General features: G+C 44.3%; 1 protein-coding gene across 2 annotated transcripts in view; it reads right to left on the reverse strand.

Annotated features, from left to right (window-relative positions):
* The window catches only part of adcy7 (adenylate cyclase 7), a 223,696-nt gene that overhangs the window by 2,767 nt on the left and 200,985 nt on the right, over positions 1-19,944 (reverse strand). For both annotated transcript variants that reach the window (XM_085991468.1, XM_085991467.1), the window contains 7 exons: positions 17,255-17,424; positions 14,810-14,903; positions 14,549-14,707; positions 12,235-12,381; positions 12,024-12,131; positions 6,513-6,627; positions 5,970-6,094 (listed from right to left, as the gene is read on the reverse strand). In XM_085991468.1, the coding sequence (XP_085847594.1) occupies positions 5,970-6,094; positions 6,513-6,627; positions 12,024-12,131; positions 12,235-12,381; positions 14,549-14,707; positions 14,810-14,903; positions 17,255-17,424 (918 nt within the window). The remainder of the gene's footprint in view (positions 1-5,969; positions 6,095-6,512; positions 6,628-12,023; positions 12,132-12,234; positions 12,382-14,548; positions 14,708-14,809; positions 14,904-17,254; positions 17,425-19,944) is intronic.

A 19,944-nucleotide genomic window follows, 5' to 3' on the forward strand; every position in this document is an offset into this window, starting at 1 on the left:
AAACATCAGATGAGAGACACCCTCTGCATTGTCATACACCTACACCCAGCCGCCTAAAGTCAAGAAAGAGCTTCATGAACAGTGTTGTTCCATTACAATCAACCTCATCTGAAGCCCGCATCGCCTTGTGGAAAGACCGGCTCGCCAGTCTTGAACAACCCCCAGCGATGGAAATTTTACTTGATGAAAGCCTTCCCCCAAGAGCTAATTGCAACTGGGCAACCTGGAAGTGCCTTAACAGACTTAGGACCGGTGTAGGTTGCTCAAAGGTGTCACTAAGCAAATGGGGATATTCAACTAGCCCGACAACTTGTGAATGTGGAACTGAGGCACAGACTATGCAACATCTCCTGCAATGCCCATCGTTAGAGGAACCCTGCATTGTTGCAGATCTTGTTGAATTCAACAACAAGGCGCAAAAATGTGTCCAGTTCTGCCTGGGCTATGTATAGACTGTCCGTGGATACGATAAGAAGACGACTAATGGAGGCGGGTTGAGTGCAGGTCAGGTGGTCGGTGGGTCTCGCTCCCGCCTCCGCTGTCAAGCGGGATAAATTTGCGATTTTGCCCTAATTGGGCAATTGATTCCCTGCGTGTCCGCTCCCCTGGCCCAATTAGTCTTTTGGGTCTGAAACTCACCTCTGCTGACGTCATTTATCCAGCTGCATTTAAGGGCTCCAAGCAGCCTTGGTTCATTTTTTTACCTCTGTACTTCCAGAGTGAATACTTTGCTAATTTTTTGATACTCCTGAAACGTCTAGCTCAAGGCCCAAGGCCTCACCTCGCTTCGATGATGACTGCCTCCATGCTCTGGTGGAGGGAGCCAGAGCTCAAAAGGAGGTGCTCTTTCCTTCCGCTGGGAGGAAAAAATCTCCCCAGCAGACCAAAGCTGTGTGGCTGTAACTGGCACAGGAGGTAAGCTCCAGATCGTTGTGCAGCAGAACCTGGCTGCAGTGCCGAAAGAGGTTCAATGACCTTGTCCGCACAGGAAAAGTGAGTATACCATCACCTTTACCCTCATTCTGCTCCCCATCTCCTCTCAGCACCAGCACTCTGCATTGTCAACCTACTCCTACACATCCCACTTTACCCTTACATCCCTGGCACCCTTAACCATCCCTCTCTCTCTATGTACACAATCACTTCACTATTCGACTATGCTGCCCTCACACTCCCTATCACTGTTATGCAATAACAACTAACACCACACAGGGAGGGCCCTTGGTATTGGGACCTCACTCCATCTTTGTCTCCTTCTAAGCATCTATGCTATGGATTCTCTACACTCACTCCATCATTCTCACTCAAACTCCACTTGTGTCCTTCATTGCAGGAAGAGAGCCCACAATAAGAGGGAAAGAGCCATGACAGGAGGAGAGCCACCCTCAATAGCCCATCTCACCAGCGCTGAGGAGGCGGCCCTAGAGATCGTTGGAGCTGAGGAGGATCTGGAAGTGGGGGACGGATAGACGGGCGCATCAGAGCAAGCTGGTAACAGAATAGTTTTGCATCTCTCACATTTACATTGCATGAGTGACTGACAAGTCAATCTGTATGAGCATCGAAGCCATATGATCATCTGCACAAGTCCATGTGCATATTACGTTAATATCACATGTGTAACTCATGCCTTTACTCCCCCACAGGACCATCGACAGCCCCCCTCCCCACTGCCCAGGAGGAAGAGCCGGAGCCAGAAGACTCCTCAGAGGACGCTGCAACCTCTGAGGGCACAGCGTCAGCAGAATTAAGCGCACCCAGCACCAGCGCAGAAACGCATACCTTGGTGGGACCTTCGGGAGATAGAGTAGTGTTGTCACCTGGTGTATCACAGCTCACAAGTGAGCATCAGCAGATGGTGGAGACAGGGACAGCAGTGGAGAGTTCTCGTCAGAGGCCGCATGGTGCTCCCAGCTCTGCTCAGCTGCATGTCGACCCTGTGCCTCCGGGTCCATCCAGAAAGAGAGCGGTGCTGGAACTCCAAGAACAAGTGCAGGAGTCTCTGGCAGGTTTTGTCTCCAGGGTTACTGCGAGTGTGGAGAGGATGGAGGAGTCCATGTCTAACATGAGCAGTGCCTTTGTAGAGGCATTGGCACATGAATGCACCACCACGGAAAGGATGGCAACCTCCGTAGAAAGGCTGGCTATGGCCATGGAGGAAATAAGTCGCCAGAGTCAGGAAAATGGTGAATATTCAGAATAGACTGACATCTTTGGAGGAGCGATGGGCAGCTATTGAGCAGAGAAACCAGAGCTTCATGCAAGTCCTTTGAGGAGGACTGCCAGTGCAGATATGGGTCCTCATGGCCCCCCTGATGTGCAGCAAGGTGCTGTCAAGCCACTTGCTGGCACTGAAGCGGGGCTGACCCATGAGAGGGATGTTGGTGGCAGGCAACAAGGAAGTGGGGGCTCCTCTCCAAGCGCTCACACTCCCATGCCACTGAGTAGCCCTCGGTCAGAGCCCCACCAGAGTCCTCGCCCAACTGAGATGGGCGTCTCAGCCCCTGCACAGACGTAGGAGGAGCAGACTGTTGCCAAGCCCTCACAGGCTCGCAAACCCAGAGGACGCCCGCCAAAGATATCAAGGCAGGAGCAGCATGAAAGTGAGCAAGGTGCCTCCATATCTGCTGAAGCCACAGGGGAAGTACCACGTAGAAGCACGCATAAGAGGAAGATAAAGCACAATTAGTCACAAGGGTAGTCACTAGGGTGTTCTGTTCTGTTGTCCTTTGTTTTCTTTAATATTTGACATTGTCATCCTTTTGTGAATGGATTAAACAGAAGTGATGGCAAACAGTTGAAGTTCTGGCCTATGTGATCTCAGAAATGGATGTTCCACATTGAGGGCTCAGGGCAACTTGCATTCGTAATGATGGTGGTGAGATTGATAGGAACCCACAGGTTCTTGTACATTGTGTATGGTGTGTTAAGAAGGTGCCAGCCACATTTGTTTGATTCGTCTGCTTAAGCAAATCTACAAAGAGTAGTGCATCCCTTGCGTCACGGGCAGCAATATGTTTGCGTGCTGCTGGAACTGGCGCATCCACCTCCGCAAGGCCCTCTTCCTCCTCCTCATCTGAGGAGGCTATGCGCTGAGCCACTTGTTGCTCAGACAGCTGCAAGCCACGATGCTGTGCGATGTTGTGCAGTGCACTGCAGACCACGATGATTCTGGAGACCCTGGCTGCTGAGTACTGCAGTGCTCCACCTGATCTATCAAGGCATCTGAATCGCAAGCCGATAGTTTGCTCGATGATGGCTCTGGTGGAAATGTGACTGGCATTGTAGCGCTCCTCAGCTTCGTTGGATGGCCTCCTCAATGGTGTCATCAGCCATGTCTTCAGAGGATAGCCCTCATCTCCAAGTAGCCATCCGGAAAGTTGGTTTGGCGGATTGAAGAGCGGAGGCACACTAGACTGCCACAGGATGAACGAGTCATGACAACTGCCAGGGTACTTTGCGCAAACATGCAAAATGTCCTTCCTGTGGTTACACACCAGCTGCACGATAAGGTAGTGGAAGCCCTTGCAGTTGACAAAAACAGCTGGGTTGTGATGGGGTGCCCTAAGGGCCACATGTGTGCAGTCTACAACGCCCTGCACCCTTGGCAAGCCTGCCATATTTGCAAAGCCAACCGCATGCGCAGTTAAACTTGCTTGATCCATGGAGAAGTGTATGTAATTGTGCGCCTTGGCAAAGAGGGCATCGGTTACCTGCGTGATGCAAGTGTGGGGGGCCGACTGGGAGATGCCGCTGATGTCTGCTGATGATCCCTGAAAGGACCCTGAAGCAAAGAAATTGAGGGCGGTGGTGACTCTGACAGCCACTGGTAAGGGGTGTCCACCCGCTCCTCTGGGCTCCAGGTGTTGGTGCAGCATTGCGCAGATGTCACCGACTACCTCTCGTGAAAGTCTCAGCCTCCTTTGACACCGTTGCTCAGTCATGTTGAGGAAGGTCATCCTCGGCCTGTAAACCCAGTGTTGGGGGTATCTCCTGCGGCGAGGTGCAGCCCTGCGCTGACGCCCTCTGCCCTGTGCAGCATCAGGTGGGTGAGGAGGAGGTTAGCGCTCCTGCTGTTGGTGCTGTTGTTCCTGGTTCTGCTGCTGTTCCTGGTTCTGCTGCTGCCGCGGCTGCTCTTCCTCCAAATTGGAGGACCAGGATGAAAGGAAATAAATAATTCCCATGCTGCTGGTAGATATCTCCGTTGAAGAAGCGCTCAGTCAATGTGGGGAGAGGGATTTCCCAGGAGGTCACAGTGGAGATGGATCTGAGCCTCACCACTTCCAAGATCAGTAGACCTGCAAAAGGTTTTCCAAGACCTGAAAAAACAAAGCTCTCCCACCTACAACTGAGCCTTGTTGAAAGCTCCGTTTTTATACTGGAGCTGCAGCTGTCAAAAAGCCAGTCACTTGTGAACCCGACACAATTAGCGGGCGTGGTTTGGGAACGATGTGGAACACACTGAAAATGTGGTAAAATTTAAAAGAGCAGACAAAATAGGATTACACAGGCAGTTAACTGCCTTAAGGGCCTATCCCGCCGCTTGGTGGCGGGACCAAATGGGAGTCTGCGAGCCCGCCTTTGGAAAAGTTGCATGGAGGCGGGTTGACGGCAGGATCGGAACTCGCCGCCATTTTACCACCTGAACCGCCTCCAAACCCGCCTCCTCAGGGCTGGTAAAATCGAGCCCATTAAATTTCTTAAGCATAAAAGGGGGAAGTTAGAAGGAATTTTCTTTCCCATACAAAGGATTATTAGGGTATGAAAGGCTTTACTCCCACACATGGCCACTGAAAGCAGAATCAATTCTGACACTACATAAAAACTTGAATAAAAGGTTACTGAAAGGAACTGGGAAATGAGATTAGAGTGGGTGGCTCCAGTGGGGTCCTAATGACCTTATATTTCTATGATAGACAATACAAACTAACAAATCAGCTATTCCAGTTATGTATATGCACTCTATAAAGACCAATATATACATGATAATATGATGGAGAACCATGAAATAGAGGAACTATTCAGTGGTGACAAGACAACAAATTACACAAGTAACTGTCATCTTTGAATATTTCCCTTATTGAACAGTTGCCCCAGATTCGTAACAAGAAAAGACATTCACTTTCTAAAATCATTTCGTTTTATTTTCTCATCAGGTATAAGCTTCTGCTATCTGTTATCATTGGTGATAGTTTTATACATAAAACTATCAGCTCCCACTGGGGTTTTGATGTCTCCCAACTATAATTAAAATGGAACGGTTATTAAATGGTTTGCAGGACCATTTTCATTGCATAAGCAGCAACACTGTACCATGAAAACTGCACCGATGATCTGCTTGGTAAAACAAAAGTTTGCAACTTAACTCAATTTGCCTATTTTTGCATTTCCTCAAATTGTGGCCATCACTGTTCCATCCCCAGCAACAACTAAACAAGCCGATAGGACTTAATTTGTGCTCAACATCATTTTATAATCAATCTTCAAGTCTTTCTGTCTGACTGTATAAGTTGTACAAATTGTTAAGAGTTGTCCAGTACTGAGCTTCACAAAGTTGATTTTTTTTAAAAAGATAATGACTTTCATTTCAGTCACAGCTTACCATAAACAAATTTGATAAAGATACTTACTGTGTTTGAATAGTAATCAGAAACAGTTGTACCATCACTATAATTCCCAAAATAAACTAGTGATCTCAAGTTATTAATCAAAAATGTTTAAAAATTGAAATATATAAAAAGTGAGCTGAGCTATTGCAAATTCAAACCCAAAGATTTAACAGCTTTTACATTAACCTAAACGTAACATTGAATTATGTCTTTATGTTTAGAGCATAATCGCTACAAATTTACTGGGTACTGCGGGAAGATACTGTTTTCTAGTAAATGCCCAAATATCTTTTAAATTTTGCACACAATACTGTAAATCTGTTCCTAATCAGGTTTACAAGGAAACCAGGAAATCTTTACCTGGATTTTGCCAAGTTCACCAGTACTTTCCATTCTGCTAGCAACATTAACTGCATTCCCCCATATGTCGTACTGAGGCTTCTGTGCTCCAATGACACCAGCAATCACAGGTCCATGGTTTATGCCTGTACAGAACAAAAATGCATACTAAGTAAATGATCAGACAAAGACATACAATTTGGTTTTACACTGGAAGCAGAAAATACATGATTTATAATTTATGATACAGTAGTTTTAAAATCTGGATAATTATTGTGGACATTGGATTGTAATGATATAGTCCTCCTATAAGACATTTCCTCCAGTTTCCCCAATGTGTAATAAGCAGTTGGATTATGCTGCCACTAATATAAAGATATTCTAGCTATGGAGAAGAACAAAAGTGTCTTTTTTTATTTTGTCTGTCCTAAACAGAGGCTTCTGTTTGCACTGACTGTGTAAAGATGGCAACTTTCAAGTCTTTCTGCGGCTAACATAGTTAGCTGTACTTAATAAAGTAATTAAGAGTTTGTAATGCTCCCAGAATTATAGAATATAACTTACCAACACGCAGCTTGAAATTATTGAAAGAATGTCTGTTGATGCCATCCAGTTTACTCATTAATGCAGTGGCAAACTCCACCATGATGCCAATGTGAGCACAGGGCTTTTCACTATCCTGTCAAAACAATAAAGCAATAGCACTATTAAACATGCAAAAAGAATAAGCTAAAATTCAACCACAAAACATAATAACCCAGAGCTAGTGAGTGCTTGTAAGAAAGATCACATTTCAAGTTATTGTACCAAGAGCTAGCATGTGTTGCTAATCATGGCTGCAAATATAAAATAAAATATTTTTGCAAACATTAAATAAAAACAGTGATGGTGAAGCAGCAGGCAATATAAAATGTAGTTTTATTCCCTCAATAAACGAATTATAGGAAACTCTCGATTTACCGGCACCCAAACAACCGGAAATCTCGGTTAACCGGCAAAATTCAGGAGTAGGTTCAGTTAAGTTTTTCTTCATATTAGTGGCCGTTTCTTGATTCTTGGCTGTGTAATCGGGGGTTCCTGCACTTGTTGCTAAGCAATAGGGATGCTTGGTCTGTGGCCGGGCTTCTTGCACCTGTTGCTAAGCAACAGGGAAGCCTGGATTTGTTGCTGTGTACGTAGATCTCGTACCTTTTAACTATAACTCTCTGTAATCCGGACTTTTTGATAAACCGGCACCACGCCGGTCCCGTCGGTGCCGGATGAAAAAGAGTTTCCTGTATTACATTTCTATACCATACTGTCACATCAAAACATCTGAAACAGTTAAGAGAAATAAGTAATAACAACAGAAAAACATTAGAAAAACTCAGCAGGCCAGGGCAGCATCCGTGGAGATGCTGCCCTGGTCTGCTGAGTTTTTCCAGCGTTTTTCTGTTGTTATTTTGGATTTCCAGCATCCGCAGTATTTTGCTATCGTAAGAGAAATAAGTACCTTTGAAGTGCAGGGAGATGCAGGAGAGGAGGACGCAGAAGGAAGGATGCAACCCAGACAGCCCCTTCCAGGGCAAGGATATCCAGGATGGAATCATCCGCCTGCAGTACCGGTGACCACAACCCCAATTCCCCTTTCAACATTAGTCCCACACCTTACCTTCCCTCTGTTACTGACCATCACATCGTCCTCTTGGCCACAATGCTGAAATCAAAGCCACCACAAAGCAAACTTTCCAATCCAACTTTATACATCTATCCATCCAATATGACATCAAGAAATCAACTCATCACCCTTAAGCATTCCCTTAGTGACTGTCTTGTGTGTGCCTTTGCCTATCCTACTGATGTCATGCAGTGCTACTCCAGTGGCTGCAGCATGGCTGGTGGAAGGCTGCTGACTTTCAGTGAGGTCAGTGCAAATGGCCTTGGTCGACTTTGAGAAGCTGGTGGCTGAGTGTGTGAAATTGAGTGACGGTGTTTCTTCTTCTTTACTCTCCTCTCCCTCTTCCTCTTCTTGGTCAACCGCTGGCTGGGCAGGCTGCATTTCCTGGGTGTGTGAAATGAGGAAGGCAGAAGGGTGGAGCTGTGGTGAGAGGAGGTGCATGCGAGGAGGCTGATAAGGTATGAAGATACCAGCATCTTGTATCCTTTCAGCCCCACCACTGGCCAGGGGTTCAGCCATGCCCCTGCCAAGAATGGCCAGCACCGTCTCCTCCAAGGGGGTGAGGTGTAGCTAGGAATGGGAGGTGTGCCTCGTGTTTGGTAGAGATTGTTGGTAGGTGAGTGATTGGTGGGGGGGGGAAAATCGTGCATTAAGAAGTGTGTGAGGCTAGTGGTGCAGTTGGTAGGAGACGGCTTTTGAAGATGCATTCACTGACCTTGACTACTGGTCTGAGGTAATGAAGCTTCTTTGGGCAATGGAGCCAGGTCGTGGGGGCGACACTGCTGGCAGTGGCGGCCTTGGTGATCTGGTTCCACATTCTACTTTCTGGAGGGCCTCCTGGCCCCTGTGGGTACAGGACCTCTCTTGCAGTGTTTACCCCCTGCACAAAGCTAGAGTGCTGCTCGTGAGACCCTGGGTGACCCTTCCCTGGCTTGCTGAGCCATTTGTGTTAGTGCTGAAGAACATTTAGCTTTTTTTTTCGGTGCGGTTTTAGTTTTAAGAGCTGAAGACTCCCATTTGAGAATTTTTTTTATGTAAATTTTTTTTCAGAAGGCAGTTAAGCTGCAAGGGCTAAAACTGCCTATTTTTACATGATTTTTACTTTTTCATTTCAGAAGACAGTTCCCCTTTAAGGAACCAAACTGCTTTCTCAAATGACAGCCTTGCTTTAAGAGAAGGTTGTTCTTGCTGCAATGACGCTATGGCCACGCTACGTTGGGGCCTCCTGCCGGAACAAATGCCACCAGAACAGCATTGCACAGTAAGTTTAGCGCTGGGCTAATGTTAATTAGCCACCAGCGCCAATTTACTGGTCCTGCCAGCGCCATCATTTTGGGCGACCGTTAACACCGGCCCGCGGTGGCACAGACAGGTTTTTACCAATATCGAATTTCTAGGCCATGGTGTTTATGTTGAGGCTACTTCACATAAAAGGATAACTGTAGAATACTTTTAATATAGTAAAGATAAAAATAGCACTTAGCATATACTGCTGTTGCTATCATTGGTGTTGAAATTAGAAAAGGTGCTTAGTCACAATCTGCACAGGAAGTATTTTGTTATGTGAGGAATAAGGCGCATAAAAGAATTAGTGTGTTGGATAGTACTAGAGAAGAAAGCAGTACTAGAGGCGGATGTAGTACCATATTAGATAGGAGCAGACTAGGAAAAATTCAAAAATGGGTTTAGAATGTATGTACGTAAATGCACAAAGTGTGGTGAGTAAGGTTGGTGAGCTGCAAGCACAATTAGCCATGTGGCAATATGATGTTGTGGCAATAACGGAAACGTGGCTTAAAAACGGTGAGGACTGGGCACTTAATATTCAAGGTTACAAGGTGTTCAGAAAAGATAGGGAAGGAAAAAAGGGAGGTGGGGTGGCAGTGCTGATTAAGGAAGACATTGTAATGTCGTAAAGGGAGGATGTTCTTGAGGGGACAAGGACAGAATCCATTTGGTTAGAGTTGAGGAGCAAAAAGGGTATGATCACGCTATTGGGGGTATTCTATAGGCCTCCAAATAGTGAGAGGGAGGTAGAGGAGCAAATCTGGAGGACTTTAATTACCCAAATACCGATTGGGATAATGTTAGGGTAAAGGGAAAGGAGGGGGAGGAATTTCTGAAATGTGTTCAGGAGAATTTCCTTGACCAGTATGTTCTTGGCCCAACTAGGAAGGAGGCATTGCTGGATCTGGTGCTGGGGAATGAGGTGGGCCAGGTCGACCAAGTGTCTGTGGGAGAACACTTGGGTACGAGTGATCATCATATCATAAGATTTAGATTAGCAATGGAGAGGAGCAAGGAACAATCTAGAGTGGAACTTCTAAACTGGAATAGGGATAACTTCAATGGGATACGAAAGGATCTAGCCAGGGTAAAATGGAACCAAACACGGACAGGAAAAACTGTAATGGAACAATGGGTGATCTTTAAGGAGGAAATGTTCCAAGTACAGGCTAGGTACATTCCAACAAGAGGGAAGGGTAAGGGAACCAAAGCAAGAGCTCCTTGGATGACGAGGGAGATAGAGAAGATGATGAAACAAAAAAAGAGGTTGCATGATGCATGTCAGGTGAATTCTTCAAGGGAGAACCAGACCAAATACAATAAGTTGAGAGGGGAAGTGAAGATGAAAATAAGATTGGCAAAGAGAGAATGAGAGAGTAGAATGGCGGTTAACTTAAAAGGGAACCCAAAAATATTCTACCGGCATGTAAACAGTAAGCGGGTAGTAAGAGGTGGGGTGGGGCCTATTAGGGACAAAGAAGGTGATATATGCTTAGAGGCGCAGGGCAAGGCTAGAATACTCAATGAGTACTTTGTATCGGTGTTTATTAAGGAGTTGGATGCTGACAAAATATCGGTAGAAGTGGAAAAGGTAGAAGCAATGGAAGGGGTGAAAATTGATAGACAGGATGTACTAGAAAGGCTGGGTATGCTTAGAGTGGATAAGTCACCTGGTCCAGATGGCTTGCATCCCAGGTTTCTAAGGGAATTGGAGGAGGAGATAGCGGAAGGGCTTGCCATAATTTTCCAATCTTCCCTAGATGTGGGGGAGGTGCCTGAGGCTTGGAAAGTGGCAAATGTAACACCATTGTTCAAGAAAGGGTGTAAGGACAATCCTAGTAACTGTAGGCCGGTCAGTTTAACATCAGTGGTGGGTAAAGTTTTAGAAACAATAATCAAGGAAAAAATTAACGGGCACTTGGAGAGGTTTAAGCTAATTAAGGAGCGCCAACATGGATTTGTAAAAGGCAGATCGTGTTTGACTAATCTAATTGAATTTTTTGATGAAGTAACAGGGAGGATTGATGAAGGGAATGCAATGGATGTTGTCTGCATGGATTTTAGGAAGGCGTTTGACAAAGTACCACATAGAAGGCCCTTGAGAGGGTGCAGAGGAGATTTACCAGAACAGTTCCGGGGATGAGGGATCTTAGCTACTAAGGACATGTTGGAGAAGCTGGATTTGTTTTCGTTAGAGCAAAGGAGGTTGAGGGGTGATTTGATAGAGGTGTACAAGATTATGACGGATTTGGATAGGCTAGATGGGGAAAGGCTGTTCCCACTAGTTGATGGTACAAGGACTAGGGGACACAGATTTAAGGTTTTGGGCAAGAGATACAGGGGAGACGTGAGGGGAAACTTTTTTAGGCAGCGAGTGGTGAAGACCTGGAACTCGCTGCCAACGGAAGTGGTGGAAGCGGAGACACTCAATATTTTCAAGGGGAGACTGGATAGGCACTTGAGGGAAATAAACTTGCAGGGCTATGGGGATAGGATGGGGGAATGGGACTGATTGGATTGCTCTAGAGAGAGCCGGCATGGACTCGATGGGCCAAATGGTCTCCTCCTGTGCCATTATAACTCTATGACTAACAATCTAGGTATCCTTGTTTATTGAACTGTACATTAACATAAAAATAACAATTCAAAAGATTAAAGGAAGCATAACTTTAAATTGGCTTTTCCTGAAGGAGAAATGATGTAAAATAAATGTATTGAATGGGACACAAATAACAAAAGGCTTAAAATAAAATTTCCTGGAGCCTAATTTTTTTTCCAAGCAACTGTGACTGTCAGGCAGATTCTTCTTCCCAATGATGAGCCTGATCAGAATTCAAGCAAGACTGATTAAGAACTGAAAGCTGAGATGTGGAGCTGTGGCCCTGTGAGCTGTTTTTCAACCTCTAGAAAGTTTAAGAACTCATTAGCATTTTAAGTAGAAAAAGTGGTGCAAATACATCCCTCGAGTACAAATAAAACAGTATATTTGTCCCCCATGTATAAATATAGATCAAATAGCAACCAAACCATTAAGCATCTCAAGGATTGAAATAAATTGTTTATTAATTAATTGTTGCATGCTCTCAAGAGAAAAAGCCTATACTAGTAATGTCAGAGCTACTCGAGATTACCTGTTTAATTTCATGACCTGTGCCGATACTAAGGCCTGCAGCAGCCATGTAGGTGCTCCCAATAGTTTTTATCTTTTCAACACCACTGAATTTCGGTTTTGACAAAAGCTGCAAAAGAAGTGTATAATGTAGTGACTTTGTAAAAATACAGTTTACACAAAATGAACGCAAAATGTTTAAATTCCAGTAAAAATCTTGCAAAAAAAATTACCTCATCAAAGTCTGCTATTATTTCATTTAAGAGTCTCAGGCACTCGAGTCCTTCTTTGTTTACATCGCATTCTGTGTAAAATTCTTTAAAATCAGGAACGGATGCGAACATGATACAAACACAGTCATAAGACTGATGATACAAATCCTGCACAAGAAAAACATGAAAAATAAAAAGGTTTCCTCGCATTAATAAAAACAAATTTTTAGAAAAAGTTAAATATTAGTCTACATGTCTGTACATATTAAACAGTCTAGATTTTTTTTCCAGCTGTCTCCTCTTCTCCTCCTCTCATGAAATCAAATCAAATCAAATCAACTTTTATTGTCATTGTTAGTGCACAAGTGCAGTACAACGAAATGTAGGCTTGCGGCTCCCGAGTGTACATTTGGATTAAGACATTTAAACATTCAACATACATTTGGCTTGTAGTATATTAACATAAACATAACCATAATAAAGTGCATTGGCAGATGTGCAGGCTTTAGAGTTTATTTGTGGAGTTCAGTAGGATGACAGCCCTGGGAAAGAAGCTGTTTCTAAATCTGGTCGTACGGGTGCGAATGCATCTGTAGCGTCTCCCAGATGGCAGGAGGGCGAACAGACTGTGGCTGGGGTGGGTAGGGTCTTTGATGATGGACCGTGACCTCCGTAGACAGCGTTTCTGGTATATGTGCTCTATGGTCGGTAGCCGGGTGCCGGTAATGCGTTGGGCAGTTTTGACTACCCGCTGCAGGGCTTTCCGGTCATCGTAGCTACAGCTGCCATACCATACTGTGATACAGTTCGTCAGGATGCTCTCTATAGTGCAGCGGTAAAAGTTAGAGAGGATCAGGGGTGACAGGTTACATGATTCATGCTGGGTTGTAGCGGTATGGGACTTCAATGCCCGATCAAGTGTCATTCTTCAAGTGTGGATCCACATAGTGTATCAGGCTATTCAACCACTATCATAATCATTAAAACTTAGCAAATCCATTTCAAAAGCTACGCAGTACTTGACTGCATCTAAATCACCAACACACAGGTAAAATCCTTACTTTTGTTGGCACAGAGATACAATGAATTAATTTGCCAATAAAGTACATCAAGGAGTATGGTAGAAAATTGCTCATGTGGTAAAATCCTCATCTTACAGCTAACATTGCACTTTCATTATGTATAGAACATTGTTTCTTAATGTCAGCAGGGAGGTAACTAGTGATGGTGAGGCTCTTTAAGAGCAACTGGCTGTTTTCCCACTTTCTATATACTGTCTTTGTTGTAGGTGTAAAGTGGGAGGTTAATAGAAAACACTTTTCAAAACATTTTTAGGGTAGATTTTTCAACTTGCCAACCGGTGTTGCAAACAGAGTGCCTGATAAAAGCTGCCTGATGTTCATTTTGAAAATCCACCTCATTGTGCAAGTTTGCTTGTGTAATGCTCTAATTAAACTCTAAGTTTACTATTAATGTGCTACAACCTTTTTCAGTACACTGATGCCAAACATGCAGTATACCTACCAATTTTGCACTCATAGATGAAGTTTGGCACAAGTAATAAGACCAAAATACAGTTAGGCTAATTAGGACTTTGCTTCTCATGACTTCATACAGTGATGGGAAAAAAATGCAAATGCATTTACGATGTTTACTCCGAATTAAGAATCACCTTCAAAAATCTAAATTAATGTTAGTTTTATCTTTTAAAGTCATTCAGCGGCAGTGCATGTCAACAGTGTGCCATTACCATGTCACGATACCAATATGTAATTGTGCCAAGCTCCCTAATGCACATGCACAAGGACAACGTGTGATCTACCTCCTCCCCACCTCTGTTGTCCACACGCATCACTCTCAAAGGAGCAGAGATTATAAAGAAAAATTGCAAAAGTGGAACTCTGTACAAAATGCTGGAAAAAGTCAGGTTAACTTTTCAGACAGAATCTGTCTTTTTCACTCCCAAGATGGTACCAGTTTGATACTAGTACTTACAGTATCTTGCTGGATAAGATAGTGTTATCTTTAAAGGAACAGATAATATTTCAGTGACAAAGATCAAAACTTTTACCCAAGCGAAAGAATAATCTGGCACTTCTTATCACGGGAGAGATGCTTTCCTTGTTCCATGGATAACTAACCCTTGGTTGAACCGTAAGTATGTATTTGAATGATTTCTGCAATAACATGTATTACTGCCAGCAATTAAACACTCCTTCATATACGTTATTCATTATTTTGATCTTCAGCTAGTGCTGGGTATAAAAAAATAAAACTGATTGGGCAATGATTAATCTGTTATTGGCAAATACTGTTGGGTGCAAGGAATCCATACCTCATTCTTTTTATTTTCACCAATGAAGTTTGCAGCGACATGTCCTGGCAGCACGTTTTCCAATAAAAGACGATTCAGGTTCTCCATTGTCTCAATTTCTTCCCCCTCTTTTTTAAATTTATTCTTCCATAGGAAGTCTAGTCGACAATAATATTCATTCTGCAAATAAAAAAAGATTGCTTTTGCCTGCCACTGATTTAATTATAGGAAAAAATTACATATTTCAGCACTGCAAAAAAAAATTCTTTTTTTTTTTTTTACCTGTTTTGTTAAAAACAGCAGAGTAAATCCAAACAGAAGGAGGTAAAAGCTACCCATAATCTTCGGATTTTTCATGGGAGTTGGATCCCTACTGCTGAAAAATGAAAATCACAAAATTAGTTGCTCCTAATTAATGCAATATTGTTATGATTTAAATTCAGGAATAAAAAAATACTTCTGTGACTATTCGATAAAGGTATATCAACAAACAATAAATACAAGCAAAATGATATAGCATACATTTACAATAATCTATATTACATCATTTATACAACATGAGCTATATGACAAACCCCATTTTACAAGTGCTCAGAAAACAGGTATTTCTAACTGTGACAAGTGAGCTGGCACACAAAATACCAATATCTCCGCAGGTCTTCTTCAGACTAGGAATGCACAGGCATACCAATTTCCTTAATTTGGTGAGATTCTGGTTTTCTTTGAGTCCTGATTACCATAGTGCAGAATGGCACAACAAAGGCTCTATCTGTATCACATGCGTTATTGAATAGGATAGCAAAATACTGCGGATGCTGGAAATCTGAAATAACAACAGAAAATGCTGGAAATACTCAGCAGGCCAGGCAGCATCCGTGGAGAGAGAAACAGTGTTAACGGCCTAGATTTTCACTGTGCCGTGAGGCGGGCTTTTAGGCGTGCGGGGGGGGGGGGGGGGGGGGCTAAAATCCCAAATTCGGGGGTCCAGACACCAACCCGCCCAAAACCCGCCTCGACTTAAGTTTCAAAGGAGGCGGGTACCCGCCCCGCACTGGGACCCGCCGACCCGAGGCGGGAAGGGATTAGTGCCAATTAACTGCCTGTTAACAGGTATTTAGGCAGTTTTTAGCCTAATCCCTATTTTGAGGGGTGTCGTGTGGGATTCCCGATGGCTCCAAACCACGCCAGGTTAGAGCAGGCTTGAAGGACTTGGGGGGGGTCGCGATGTCGGTGTTCAGGTGAGTGATGGGTGCATGAGTGCAAAGGTAAGTGTGTTTGGTGTGTCTAAAGTGTGTAAAGAAGTTTAAATTACCTGTACTTACCTTAACAGCCTTTTTTCCTCTAGGCATCGGGAGTCCATCACTCAGCCGGCACTGAAAGCAGAATGGCTGCGATCTGTCAAAAGTGACAGCCTTCAGCTTTCAGTGCCGGTGAGAGTTCTAACTGAGTCTGTGTAGAAGGACTCAGGTTAGAAGTCAGACTGTCAGTGTTTGAAACACTGATATTTCATCTGTCAACACCTCTTGACAAACGAAATTTCAGTCTGTGACGTCACCTGTTGCCGGGTGGCCCTTAATTGGCCTGCTGAGCCCGCTGGGCGGGCTCAACAAGGTCAATCAAGGGAAAATCGCGTGGATTGGCCGGACGTCGATGGAGGTGGGACTAAAACCTGAAAGTTGTAGTCCCGCCTCCTTCCTGACAGCTGAATGAAAATCCAGCCCAATGTTTCAGGTCTGGGACCCTTCATCAGAATTATTGAATAGGTTTGATTTTAGAAATCATATGTTTATACTGTGAGCAGCAGAGGGTGAAAAGCAGGAGAAATAATGCTCTGGGAACACAGACTTTGCACCTGCAGCTTCCTACGCAAAATAGTCCAAATCTCTGATAGCTCAACTAGGGCAAGGCACAGGACAAAAGCCAAGTCCCTCCCTATGGGGAGAAGAAAGTTATTTTTAAACTAAGGAAAGTCAGCTGCTGTTTCAAACCTCCCAAATCTCATTTATAGAGAACCATTGGTAACAGCCTGCCCACCAGTTTGCCCAAGAATTAGTATATGGTAGTGCAACACTTAAAGAGGAATGAATATTTAAAAATAATAAAAACAAATTACAAAAATAAAAATTGTGCAACAAAAGTATATCAGATCTTTTGTTAATAGAGAAACTGAAATGAATTATGTACAAGCTGCTTCAAATGGTCTGCATTATACAAATAGGTGTGTGGTTATATAGTTCTCACAATTGTGACGTTTAGCCCAACAATGCACCAAATAACCCCATTCTATACATGCTTCATACTGGACACAAATAACAGCTATACGGATTGGCATTAAAAGAGGCATGAAGCAGCAGCCAGAATCTCCCATATAGGAAGGGCTAGTTATCCATTTGCCTGGGGAATGAAGACAAAAGTTAAATGTAGAAGAAAACAGAAGACAATATAATATAACTGAAGTATTTTATCCCTTCATTTGGCCTAGACAAACTTTTCAATTTTTTTTTTTTTTTTTTTAAATTGCTGTACAAATTTTAAAAAGATCTCCACACATAGGTGCCCATTAATATTGCACCCCCAATCTGAGGGCTTGCTGCCAGCTGATAGCCTTGGTTATTTGTGGACAGACGCAGCAATGGTGAAAACAAACTTTTCAGGGAGTCAGTTATCAGTGACAACACGTGCACATTAACATCAGAGGATTAAAATTTCTCATTAGTAAAATCATACCTGTTGTACAGAAAAACCCTGTAGGCATCAAACAAAGGAGCACAGGTCTTTAGGAGAATGATGTTATAAACCACACAGGCAATAATTAATAGGAGTGCTTTGAGCTCAAAGCTAACTCTGAGGAAGACTGAGCAGGTGATGAGTCCCAGAATACAACAGCATACGTAATACTACCAAAAACAAATGTAAAAGAATTAGAATGCACACAACAGTGTAATGTTAACTTTTAACTGAACAAGGATTCAGATAATGCATTAAATTAAACAAATTTCAACCAGCAAACAATGGATTTGCTATGTAGTTATGTATCAGTTCTCTACTGCACCTGTTGATATCAACACATCAGTAATTAACCGCCCGACACAGTTATGGAATACCTACAACAAAAATGTATTAACTTACAAAGAAGGATATCTGAAATGTGTCTTTTCAGGATATTCAAAATGATAAACCTAGGTTACTTATAATTCAACGTATCTCATTAATATAGACTAATACTGACATGAATCAGTCATTCATGAAAGACATGAAATAATACTGAGTGGCCTGCGGGTGGCGCTGTCCAGGGAGAGTATAAATACTCGGGCACGGGCCCAGCTTGCGCAGGACATTCTTAACAGGAACTAGTGAAGGACACAACTAGACCTCCATGTTGTAAAACAGTTGATTAAAGCTTTGCTTAACGCTTAGACCAAGTGCCTAGTAGCTTTCTTACGTCAAATACCATGAAGTAAGTGATTCAGTTAAGAGTCCCAGATAAACCACAAAGAAAGATTGTGGGGACAATTTTAACTCAGGCGTGGGGAATTGTCGGGTTTCCCGAATTTAGTGTCTCCCACACGAATCTAAATGGGTCTGTGAGATTGATGCAATTTTAACTCAATTGGCCAATTGATTTCCAACGTGTGGGAACCCTTGGCAATTGAGTATTTCCAGTCAGAAAGTCGCAGAATATGACATCATCATTGCTGCTGCTTTTAAGGTCCACAGCAAGCCTTGCATCTTCTGCAGGCTTCAAAACTTTACCATTAAGATGGCACGGGAGCCTGCAGGAGCAATGGCCAGCAGGAGGGCAAGCGCTGCCCCAAAATTTGATGAGGCTTCACTCCAGGCATTGCTGGATGGTACTAGGGCCCACAGGGAGGTCCTGTTCCCTTCTTCAGGGAGGATGAGGCCTCCCAGTTAGACCAAGGCTGTGTGGCTACAGGTGGCTTGGGGCTCACACGGCGCACCTGGATGCAGTGCAGGAAAAGATTCCATGACCTTCATCGCACTGGAAAAGTAAGTATGAAGTTTCCATCACCCTCAATCTGATCTCCATTGCCTTTCCTCACCAGCACTCAGCTTTAGCAATCTCTTCCTCCACATCCCACTTGACACTCACATCCATGCACCCTTAGCCATTCCCTCTCTCTCTATGCTCACATTCAGCTAACTATTCGACCATGCAGCCCTCACACTCTCTCTCACTCTGATGCTTTGAACACAACTGACAACACACAGGGAGGGCCCTTGGTCTTGCAACCTCACTCCATCTTTGTCTCCTTCTAAGTATCTATGCTATGCAATCTCTGCACTCACTCCTTCATTCTCACTCAACCTCCACTTGGCTCCCTCATTGCAGGAAGAGAGAGCTCACAACAGGAGCGAGCGAGCCAGGACAGGAGGAGGGCCACCCTCATTAGCCCAGCTCACCCCCTGGGAGGAAGCCGTCCTGGAGATTGTCGGGGCTGACAGAGATGCGGAAGTTGGGGAAGGACAGACTGGTGCATCCCCGCAAGCTGGTGACAGAATAGTTTTCCATCTCTCTCATTGGCATTGCATGAGTCACTGATAATGATTCTGAAGCTACATCATATGGACTTATGATCATCTGCAAAATGCAATGTGCATGTAACCTTGGCATCACATCTCTAACTTTTTCCTTGACTCCCCCACAGGACCATTGAGAGCCCCCGTCCCCAGTGTGCAGGAGGAAGAGCCCGAGATGCCAGACTCCTCAGAGGAATCTGCAACCTCTGAGGGCGCAGCATCAGCAGAAATAAGCGCACCCAGCACCAGCGCAGACACTCGCACCTCGGTGGGACCTTCGGGACATAGAGTAGAGTTGTCACCTGGTGTATCACAGCTCACAAGTGAGCATCAGCAGATTGCGGAGATGGGGACAGCAGTGGAGAGTCCTCGTCGGAGAGCGCAGGACTCTGCCAGGTCGGCTCAGCTGCATGTCGACCCTCTGCCTCTGGGTCCATCCGTAAGATCAGAGGTGATGGAACTCCATGCACAGATGCAGGAGTCTCTGGCAGGTTTTGTCTCCAGGGTCGCTGCGAGTGTGGAGCGAATGGAGTCGTCCATAGCGAACATGAGCAGAGCCTTTGTGGATTCAGTGGCGCATGAACGCATCAACACGGAAAGGATGGCTACCTACATGGAAATGATTGCTGCCTCCGTGGTAAGGCTGGCTACCGTAGAGGAGAGGATGGCTACGGTAGAGGAGAGGAGGGCTACGGCCATGGAGGAGGTTAGTCGCCAGGGTATGGAAAACATGGTGAGTGTTCAGAATAGAATGACATCTCTTGAGGAGCGATGGGCATCTATTGAACAGAGAAACCAGGCCTACCTTCATGGAAGTCCTTCTGAGTAGGACTGCCATTGCAGATATGGGTCCCCATGGCCCCCCTGATGTGCAGCAA

Source organism: Somniosus microcephalus, chromosome 6 (genome assembly GCF_052327205.1).
Source record: "Somniosus microcephalus isolate GS21.2 chromosome 6, FLI_Smic_1.0, whole genome shotgun sequence".
Classification (NCBI taxonomy): Eukaryota; Metazoa; Chordata; class Chondrichthyes; order Squaliformes; family Somniosidae; genus Somniosus; species Somniosus microcephalus.